This window comes from Pipra filicauda, unplaced genomic scaffold (assembly GCF_003945595.2).
Source record: "Pipra filicauda isolate LSUMZ 115617 unplaced genomic scaffold, ASM394559v2 scaffold192_size1418226_pilon, whole genome shotgun sequence".
Taxonomy (NCBI): Eukaryota; Metazoa; Chordata; class Aves; order Passeriformes; family Pipridae; genus Pipra; species Pipra filicauda.
In genome coordinates, this window is record NW_024104301.1 from 561,841 (window position 1) to 572,830 (window position 10,990).

General features: G+C 41.6%; 1 protein-coding gene across 9 annotated transcripts in view; it reads left to right on the forward strand.

Annotated features, from left to right (window-relative positions):
* CLIP1 (CAP-Gly domain containing linker protein 1) overlaps positions 1-10,990 on the forward strand; it is a 59,476-nt gene that overhangs the window by 30,102 nt on the left and 18,384 nt on the right. For 3 of the 9 annotated variants that reach the window (XM_027739705.2, XM_027739711.2, XM_027739712.2), the window contains exons 8-17: positions 500-560; positions 1,625-1,657; positions 3,543-3,647; positions 4,999-5,943; positions 7,256-7,372; positions 8,283-8,340; positions 8,559-8,642; positions 9,597-9,753; positions 10,404-10,569; positions 10,652-10,867. In XM_027739705.2, coding sequence (XP_027595506.2) covers positions 500-560; positions 1,625-1,657; positions 3,543-3,647; positions 4,999-5,943; positions 7,256-7,372; positions 8,283-8,340; positions 8,559-8,642; positions 9,597-9,753; positions 10,404-10,569; positions 10,652-10,867 — 1,942 coding nt within the window. The remainder of the gene's footprint in view (positions 1-499; positions 561-1,624; positions 1,658-3,542; positions 3,648-4,998; positions 5,944-7,255; positions 7,373-8,282; positions 8,341-8,558; positions 8,643-9,596; positions 9,754-10,403; positions 10,570-10,651; positions 10,868-10,990) is intronic. The other 6 variants (XM_027739708.2, XM_039380336.1, XM_027739714.2 and 3 more) reach the window with 3 other exon arrangements.

Genomic DNA, 10,990 nt, shown 5'->3' on the forward strand with positions numbered 1-10,990 from the left:
AACATATTCCTCTGTCCTGGAGACTGGATTCAATGTGCCCAGCACACATCCAGGCCTATGGATATTTTGGATGTCTCCTAAATTTCTGCCTGTTTCTTTGAGGAATGGTAGAATATATGGAATGTGAGATCAGACTGTTCAGTTGGGTCACTCTCTCAAGGACATGCAGGAGGGTGAAAGGATGAGAGAATCAGTGATGACTTAAAGGGTGAAAGGATGAGAGAATCAGTGATGACTTAAAGGTTTCCTTTTTAATTCATCAGCAAATACAACAGAATACACTTTACGGGGTTGCAGGAAGGCCCGTGCCTCCCTTTGTCAGTGATTGTTTAAAGGGAGCCCTTTTCCTTCCCTCTGATGCTCCCTGGGAGAGATTTCTCCTTTGTTTTTCGGGCACTTTGCTGGGGTGATGTCCCTGTAGTTCTGATTTCCACTGAAAATGAGTTTGAAAGCATTTTTCTTCCAAAGTTACCTGAATTTTAATGAGTTGTCCCCACAGGAAAGTCGAAGACCTTCAGTTCCGTGTGGAAGAAGAATCCATTACCAAAGGAGACCTCGAGGTAAAACATCTCCAGCTTTGTAAACAGAATATTTAGGAGGGCACAGGAATGCATTTAGTGTGGGTTAAGAGCACTTTTCTCTGGAAGAGAAAGGCAGGAATGATTAAAAAATGCAATATCCACTTCTGCAGTCCCTGGGTAAACTAATTGTCCTGAAACTGCAGGATTGCACCCCAAATTCCATGCATTTCTGCAATGGCTGTGCAGTGCAATGGCTGTAGTTGTTCAGAGTAATTAAATTAATTCATAGAAAGTTCTACCTTTTGATATTAAACCAAAACAAACAAAAAATCATTTTGAAGTTATGAAATTGCAAGTTAATATTTAAGCCTTTAAAAATGAATATTGAAGACTAGTCCTGTTTGATCAAATTTTTGAGTAATCCCTGTGCTTCCCTTAGGGAAGATGAATTGATGAGGAGTGTTTTATCCTGACAGAGTTGCCCATAAAATGTAAACAGCAATGCATGTGTGCAGCTTTTATCCTTCTCCTGTTTGTATAATTATAATGTTGGGCTAAACACAGTGTGTTATTACACAGTCAGAAGAGAAAACATTTACTAAAGGATTGCTCTCAGATATTTGAACACTGCCAATTTTTATCCTAAAATTCAAATTAAAAAGCAGAATACTTTTTAGTTGTTCTGTTGTTGTCGAATTAGAAAAATACTAGAATTTCTTGCACAGCATAAAATACAAATGTAATTAATTTATGTTACTGTAAAACATTTATGATTTAAGTGAAGCCTTATGAAAATTATTCATTTCATATAACATTTCTTTTATTTTAGTCTTCCATTCATTTTAAGATACCTATCTAGATTCTTCATAGAATGCTCCTTTTATTGTTTAGTCCGTGGAAATATTTGAGTTTTTTATTTTCTGTTAAATCAATCGATAGTTGTGACAAACCATCTTAAAGCCTCTGGTTTGTCAAGATGCAATAACTTGGAGTTTAAACTGAATTCAGGCTGATGAAATGTATCCTGTTGCTTGTGTTGGAATGGTAGTGCTGAGTCTGCAGGTGAAACATTTCTGTTTGTTTGTTTTTAATTTTACTGATAGCGAAAGAGGCAGATTTCGGAAGACCCTGACAATGTAAGAGGGCACTTCAATGTGCAGAGACATCCCATGTTAACAGATTGTGTGCAGAAAATGCTTCTACTGATTCACTAACTGCATAATCTGTTATTGAAACCTCGACTCTGGTATTTGTGTGCATGTTGCTTTCAGAGCAATTCCGGCATTTATTGGAAGGAATGTGTGTAGTGACTAAATCCCCATTAACTGAGACAGGGGGAATGTGCCATTGGATTCTTTAGGGTCCAAACCTCTGCAACCCACTGGAGAGTGTAGGGGCATCACTGACCAGGATCCTGAAATAGCCTTCATTTAACTGTAGGATTTCAGCTGGTTTCTTCACAAGCCCTGCCTGTTTTCCTCTGAGCTCCTGCTGCTGTTCCCTAGATATAAAGTGCAAGTAGCCAGTTAATGTTTCTGTGCCCACCTCCCCTTATTTCTTTCCCTTTTTGGTATGAAATGCCAAAGGGGAGAGATGATAAAAACCATCTGAACAATTAGTGTGCAAAGCTGCCTGATTTTACTGTAGCTTCTCTTGAATTATGTAGGAAAATTATGTTGCTCAATAGCAGAAATGGCCTTGCAAGCCCTGAGCAGCCCCCTTGCTTCCATAGCTCAGAAGAGAGGAGTTTTAAAGGAAAATTTATCCCAGGCTGCCTCCTCTGCTGCATCCCCAGCCAAGATAGGAAGTTCTCAAGGCTGAAACTGGTTTCCTGTGCATTCTTAGTGTTCTCAGTCTCTACTCAGGCTGATGATGTGTTAGAATAACTCTGCATGTGCACTCCTGGTTTAATCCTCTCTTTACTCCTGATTTCCCTATTCTGATTTTTCCATCAAAAATGGACATCTTTGCTCTCCAAAGGAGAGAAGTTGGGTGATCACTTGGTTTTTGGGCTGATCCTTCAGGATCTCAGTGGTGTTCTGGGACTGTTATCCCAGCACAGAGGGACTGAATATCCAGAATATCCAATATTCTGTGTTCTTGCTAACAATTCCACCTGTTTGTAAGCAAAAGGCAGGAGGTACTTGCTCACTTAGTTTCATCTGTGTCCTGCTCCTCTTTAGGAACCTCTTAGAATTCCAAAGATCTTATTTTCTTTTTCCTTACTTCCACATCTTGTTCAATATATTTAGACTTCCGTGACTGCAGAGCAACCAGGCTGATACTTCCTTATCTGCTTTTGGGGAATCTTGTTACTTAAACAAGTACTTGTTGCTTTTCCTTCCTGGAAGAGGAGAGGGAAAAACCAGGAGGGTTTTGGAGTGGTAGACAACCCCTCTCTTTCTATTCAAAGAATTCAAACCACAGTGGCAAATGAACCTTCATGTTCTAAGGTCTTGGCTAAAAGCAGTTTTATGGCTGGGACTTGAGAGACAGCTACTATAAAAAACCCCAGAAAGTTAAAGTTTGGATTTGTCACATGAGCCTCAGTGTGGAATTTTGTCCCCTGGTTAGTAAATAAATTATTTATAAAATAAACCCAGCACATTAAAAGGGATGACAGGAAAAGGGACTGACCATCCTGTTAGAACAGGCAGGGATATATATGCACATATATATATATTTATTACATAACTACTCTAATTTGTGCCGAAAACCTCATGTACTGATAAATAACTCCTACTCAGCTGCATGAAACCTTTTTGTTCCCATTCCTCCGTTTGCCGTTTATTTCCGTTTGACTTATTTATTCATTTATTTATTTTGCCATGTCAGTCCATCCACCCCTTCAGCCCATGTTCCTCATCCACAGCATTTCCCTGTCCATTTTCTCCACCGCATCCTCTCTGCTCATCACTGGTAGAGGCCTCTGGCAGCACGGCCTGCATGTGGCTCCCTCCTCTCGTGCTGGCATGTGATGGTGGCACCGTTGTGTCTCTTCCTCTCCCTTTTCACTAACAGACGCAGACCAAACTGGAGCATGCCCGCATTAAGGAGCTTGAACAGAGCCTGCTCTTTGAAAAGACCAAAGCTGACAAACTCCAGAGGGAGTTAGAAGACACTAGGGTAATGGATTTCACTCTTTGGATAACGACACTGCTTTGTGTGGGGGAGATTCCTGGTGACACGTCTTGGGTGTAACACGGGCTCAGACAGGTCCCTGCTCCTGCCATAGAGCTGGAACACTTCAAAAATTAGCTTTATTTTGGTGGTGTGTGTATGTGTGTGCCTGTACACGTGTCCTCTCTCCTGGAGGAATTCAGGTAAGATGCCTTCCAACTGCAAAATTCGTACTCAGTTCCAAATGTAGCACAATGGGACCATGAATTGACATAAAAGTAGCAAAGTGGGACCATGAACTGACATAAAGAAATGTTCACTGGTTCATTTTAAGATGTAGCAAAGTTCATGAAACCCCCAAAAAAGTAAGATTGAATGTGCCAATCCTTTTAACACAACTCTAGTGTTTGGGGCTTGGTTTCTGAGGTCTTCAGTAGTTGCTGTACTTCTTGCTTTGCTAAATCATGGTTTGCAGGGGCTTTTTAGCTCTTTTTTCCCACCAATGACATAATCTTTTAATGGATATCTCAGTAGCATTAGTAATACTGTTGCCTGCTAAAATATTACTGGATATACTTCATCCCAAGTCAGAAGTTCAGCAGATGTCAATTCTAAAGGATATAATATATATATATATACACACACACACATATATTCATGCTCACACATGGGGATTTTCTTGAAGTTGAGGTAGGATGAATAAAAACCCCAGGATGAATAGAAAGCCAAGAACATACTCTGAAATAAGTACTTTTAAAGAGCAATTGCAGGTAAGTAATATTTTTTTCAGGATGTTGGTATTATAAGGAGGTTGAAACAGTAACTTTCTAATTAGAATTAATTGTGGAAGCTTTGCTGTGGCTTCAACAGCCAGCGGAAAGCTCGGATAGTGAGGACACTTTTTCAGGGACAATTAAGTGGATGTGGAAGGAATTTCAGAGGATTTATAGGCTGAAAATGTGTTTGTAATTTTCTCTGACATCTCAGAGCTGGGATGAGATTAATTTGGAGGCCTTATTTCAACAAGTAAAGACCTCGAGGTTCTCTGTTCTTTCCCAGTCTGCTTAAAATGGTTCTGAGAAACACTTTGTTAACCATAGCTAATATACATCAGTGCAGTTTGTAAGTTGTTCAGTAAGTTGTTATTTCTAGGTGACTTCAGAAAAATGGATTTAACTAAATTCCATCCTTGGAGAGAATATAATATGTATTTAATACAAACTTGTGGACATTTTTCTTTTTTTTTAAAGCAATTTGCAACACTCAGTGGATTCTTTTCAGCGAGGCCTGAGTGTCTTTGTGTTAAATGTATCTTTGGTAATTCTTTCTTCTTTTCTTAAAACACTCTTGATCACAGGTGGCCACAGTGTCGGAAAAATCCCGTATCATGGAGCTGGAGAGGGATCTGGCCCTGAGGGTGAAGGAAGTGGCTGAGCTCCGAGGGAGGTTGGATTCCAGTAAACACGTGGATGACGTGGACACTTCTCTGTCCTTGTTACAAGAAATCAGTTCTTTACAAGAAAAAATGGCAGCAGTTGGCAAAGAACATCAGAGCGAGGTGAACTCCCTGCGGGAGAAGTTTGGGATCAGTGAGGAAGCCCTGCAGAGAGAGATCAAATCCCTTTCGGCTTCAAACGAGAGAATGGCAAAAGAAAATGAATCCTTGAAATCCAAGCTGGATCACGCCAACAAGGAGAATTCCGAGGTGATAGAGCTGTGGAAATCCAAGCTGGAATCCGCAATTGCCTCCCATCAGCAAGCCATGGAAGAACTGAAAGTGTCCTTCAGCAAAGGGGTGGGGGCTCAGACAGCGGAGTTTGCGGAGCTAAAGACTCAGATTGAGAAGATGAAGTTGGACCATGAGAGTGAAATGTCCAGTTTCAAAGTGAAGCAGGAGAATGAAAGATCTCAGCATTTGAAGGAGGTCGAGTCACTGAAAGCAAAACTCTTGGCAGTCACGGAGGAGAAAGAGCAAAGCCTGGAAAGCCTGAAGACCAAACTGGAAAGTGTGGAAGATCAGCATCTTGTAGAAATGGAAGACACTTTAAACAAATTACAGGAAGCTGAGATAAAGGTAAAGGAGCTAGAGGTACTGCAAGCCAAGTACAATGAACAAACCAAAGTTATTGATAGTCTTACACCACAGATCAAAGCTGCTGAAGAAAAGCTTTTGGACCTTGCTGCACTTCAGAAAGCCAATTCTGAAGGTAAATTGGAAATCGAGAAACTTAGCAAGCAGCTTGAGGCAGCTGAGAAACAAATTCAGACTTTAGAGACTGAAAAGGTTGATGGAATTAGCCAGGTTTGTATCAACATCCATCCTTTTCTTTTGCTTTTGCTTTTATTTGACATCTGTACTGTTTTAATCTGCAAATACATCACAGGAAAAAGGAGTTTTACTGGTTGTGTATCTTGGTACCACCTGAGGAGGTTTAGAGGGAGCGTTGTCTGGGTCGGGTCTCAGCAGGTTTTTAGTGCTCCCTCTGCAGCAATAAGCAACAGGAAAAGATTCCTTCTGCACTTTCTTGCTGCAGGCTGAAAAACTGAGAGCTTCCTGTTATGGAAAAGTTACTTTGTTGGCTTATCTGGGAGGAGATCCCACACATCCTGAGGCTTTAACTTTGGTGACATTCAGGCAAAGTGACCTGGGGCTCAGTGGGGAATGTTCCCTTCACTGCCTCTCCCCTCATCTGACAGGGTGGTGGAAGAGGTTGTTAAAAACAAAAGGAAGCAAAAAAGATCCTGGTGGAGCTTTTCCTCAAGCCCAGGGTCTGCAGGGATGTTGTTGGCCCTGGTTCACAGCATTTTTGAGCCCCAGTCTGCAGTGGGATACATCTGACCAAGGTTTTCCTCGGGTTTGGATGAAATATCTCTTCGAAGCTGAGCCATTCAGTGCCTGGAAGTTGTCCCACCCCTGGAGCCAGGGATAAAAGTGCTGAGATACCATTTAATGATAAAAGTGCTGAGATACCATTTAATGGTAAAAGTGCTGAGATACCATTTAATTTTTGGGATTCCCCCTCAATCTGTGCATGACCCGACAAGCTGGAGCTCTAATTGTGAGAGTAGCGGGAAAGTGACTGGGAGGAGCTTTCCTAAACCCTGCCCAGATGGTTCCAAGATACCAAATTTCTACCTTTGACTCTCTTTTTGAGGTTACACTGGGTTTGTGCACCACCCCAGTGGTCAGAACCCTTGGAAAAATTCCATCCCGCTTTGTGGGTTGATCTGAAGCCCAAATGAATCAGTTTAAGAAAATTAAAACAATAAAAAACCCAGACTACTGATTGAACTGATGCTGTAAGTTTGGTTTGAAACTTTGAATGCACTCAAAAGCAGCTGACATTAAATGTCTTCACCATTGATTCCAAAAAACTACATTTTAATGATTTCAAATCTCTTCCAAAATGCAATTAGTGTTATGATGTTTCTGTCATCAGTGGAAATCAGCTCCGCTCAGTTAACACATCACTTTTTTTTTCAGTTTTTTTTAATTTTTCATCTTAAAGTGATTTTAATATTATAGTTTTTTCTTTCAGATTCATCTCTTAATTTTCCTGATTTTTCACTCATGTTTGTCATTTTATTTTACTCCATTTCATCCCCTTTGTTAGGCCAGTAATCTGGCCACAGAACTGCAGGGCAAAGAGCAAAAGCTTCTTGACCTTGAGAAAAACTTGAGTGCAGTAAATCAAGTTAAAGATTCTTTGGAAAAGGAACTTCAAGTTTTGGTGAGTAAAACCCCAAAATTTTGACTTTACTCTTTGGATTTTGGGTTTTCATGGTGAGAGTGTCATTGAAATCTGTGGATCAGTTCTGAGCAAAGTCTTTCCAAGCTGTTTTACTCAGGGAAAGAAGGCAAGGAAGTGGTTCCTGGATAATGGGAGCTGAAAAGAGCATTTCACTGGAGTCCTGTGTTAGCAAGAGTTTTGTGTAAATAAAACTCACCAGTTTATGGATTGCAGAATTAAACTAAAATTAAACTAAATCAAAAGCAGCCTGGAGTTTTGGACTGCTCATTAAGGAACACATGGCCCTTAATTATAAGTGTTTTAGCAATTGTTACACACTTCTTACAAATGGTTTTTTAAGACATTTTTCATCTGATTTCTTATTTTGTAAATTTAACTAAATTTCCAAATATTCTTTACCTGGGGAGGGGGGGGTTCCTGAGGAACTACACCAGAGTAGTAACAAAAAAAATGGGCTTTTTGTTTTTACTTTCCATGGCCAATAGTAAATATTCAGAGTTGGTGGAAGAGCCTCACTTGTCTTCCTCAATATCCCCCTTTTTCTTCACTGTCTGTCATCAATGCCTGCTGGAAAACACTGGTGAGAGATGGATCACAGATGTCACTGTGCAGCCTGTGAGCAGCAAGGATAGAGACCCCAAAATCAGGTTTCCTACCCTAGAGAAGTTATTTGAATGTTGAGGGACTTCCTTGCAACCAAAGCAAGAGAAGATCTTGCTTTCTGTTGCTGAACAATCTGTGCTGAACTGTAATTCAGAAACCTCAGATCTATTTATGATGGGAGCAAACACTGTTCCATTTTGTACTTGAAAAATACCTAAAATAAAGTCAGTGGTTGAGTTGTACTGTCATCACCAAACCTCACCTTGGGTTTTTATCCATTTTCCAGAAAGAAAAGTTTACTAGTGCAGCTGATGAAGCGCAAAATGTTCAACAGGCTATGCAAGGTATGTGCTGCTGAAGTGAACAGAGCTGAAAAGCTGCAGGAGTTACATGCAAAATAAAGAGGTGTTTAAATTTACCCCTGGTGGCCCAGCACTGTCAGTGGCTGTGGAAAGGCCAGGGTTACTTGCAGCCTCTAAAGAGTAACAGTCCTGACAAGCAGGTGGAATTGTCTGCATCTAAGTAGTTACTAACTTTTGTTTTCAAAATCTTCCTTGCCTAGAAACAGTGACAAAACTGAACCAAAAAGAAGAGCAGTTTACACTCATGTCTTCAGAACTGGAACAGCTCAAGTCTGGTTTGACTGGTAAGGAAGGATAAAATGGGCTGTTTTGAAAACTGCATCAGCTTTGTGCTTTCCTGTGCCTCCTGTAGTCGGTAAAATGCTTCCCCCAGTGCCTGTGCCTTCAAAGGAAGGGCTTTCTTGTGGGCAGAAAGCAGCTGTTGTGGGCTGTGAGCAGTGACCCAGCAGTGATGATAATGCTCAGGAGATGGTGCAGTAAGGCCCAGGATTTGCTGCCTGAGTGTGTTTAAATCAGTACTTAAATTCTTGTTTGACATTGCAACAAACCCCCCCTGTGGGGATGGTCAGACCCCGGGCAAAGGCTCAGGGACCAGCCTGGGGGGTTACAAACATGAACAGTTCCTTCTCAGCCTTGTCCATAAGCACTGTGCTCTTTTTGAGGACACCAAACAGCCTGTGTCAGTCTGGGTGTCTCCTTCCCCTCTCCCAGGAGGCCTTGCTGTGTCTTTCTCGATGTCAAACCAGCGTAGAGAGAAGTCAGGCACGGTCTGTGCCCTGAAGCAAACCTTGCACGGCCTTGCTGGGGCTGGAGAAGGGATCCCAGGGGCTGTTGGTGGCAGTGCCTGCCCCACACTGAGTCATTTTTTTGACTGTAGCTTTGTGTTGCCTTCACTGTTCATCCTGTGCTGCTCTGCTGAGCAGCTGCTGATGCTCTCACTGGAGGGTGTGCAGATCTTCCTCCGGTGCTTCCTTACCCTCTGACACAGCAGAACCTGTACCCACCTGTCATGGCCTGATGTGACTCACTTCTGAGACAAAGAGTTCATGACTAGTTGCTCTTTACTGTTCCTGAAAAGTTCTTAACCTTTTGCTTCAGTTCAAAGTTCAAACAGTCATAATTTTTAATTTTAAGGGCCGATTTGCGAGGTCTGTACATCAAAATTGCTGTTTATGGTTCTTCACCATAACTACCCTTCCTCTTAAATTTCCCAGCCTAACAACCTTTGTTTTGCCCAGAGATGGAGAGGAAGCTGAAGGAGCGAGAAGAGAGAGAGCAGCAACTGGTGGAAGCTAAAGCCAAACTTGAAAATGATATTGCAGAGATCATGAAGTCCTCAGGGGACAGCTCTGCCCAGCTCACCAAGATGAACGATGAGCTGCGCTCCAAAGAAAGGTATTTGCTGGTATTTCCTCTCTGCCAGAGCTTTGTGACATTAATTCCTCACTCCCACACTCCCAGCTCCTCATCTGATTTTTCTGTAAATATCTGAACAAGATGCTCCCCAGTGTCACATTGATATGACAAGTGAACTTATTCCAGCAAACTAAATTAATCAAAACAGGCTCCTGGGAGTGATTTGAAGAGCATCAAACATTTATAATTCTAAAATTCTTATATAATGTCTTCTCATTGCCCAGAGTAAATGACCTTTTTAGTAACCTAGACTGTTTTGTCACTGTGCTTCAGGATTACTTGATTGCCTGATAAGCTCAGTTTATTTGGATATATAAAAGACTTGGGTCACATTTTTTCTAGCAAGAGAAAATGTGTTTTTTTCCAAATGGGAATTGTTGTTCTTTACCTTTACAAACCCCCAGACTGGGGGTTGCTCTGGCAGCTGCTCTGCACACGAGTAAGGAGCAAGTGCTTGGTCTCCCCTGTGTATATTGAATTTAGCAAAATATTTTCTTTATGTTAAATAATTAAATCTCTTTCTAAGTGCTTGGACAGGATATAGAACTTCAGCATAACTCTGACTCTTTCATCTCTGTGCTTGTGGTGCTGTCAGCAGAAAGTGATGTCCTTTCATTTGGGCTTTCCAGGCAGTTGGAGCAAATACAACTTGAGCTCACAAAAGCAAATGAAAAGGCTGCTCAGCTTGAGAAAAACGTGGAGCAAACAGCCCAGAAAGCTGAGCAGAGTCAGCAGGAAACTCTCCAGATTCATCAAGCAGAACTGAAAAATCTGCAGGATCAACTGACAGACATGGTAAGGACTCTAAAAGCACCAAACTGTGCGTGGGACATCGTCCCACTGCTGCCTGACCTGTGCCTGTTTCATCTGCCACCAGAAAAAGCAAATCCAGACCAGCCAAACTCAGTACGAAGATCTTCAGGCAAAGTATGAAAAAGAAAATTCTGAGCTGGTGGCCAAACATGATGCAGAAATCCAGGGGTTCAGGCAGAACCTGCTGAGTGCAGAGGAGGCTCTGAAAAGTGCCCAGAGGAAAAACACCGAGCTGGAAACACAGACCGAGGAGCTGAGGAAGGAGGTGGAACAGGCCAAAGTAGGTGTATTTTGTTACTCTGGGAGTAATCTAAGGTTGAAATCCTTCTGTCTCAGTGAGTCCCTGGGGGTTTTTTCTGCTTCGACCTTTCATAGCAAGATTTTTGCAGTGTTTTCCTTTTTG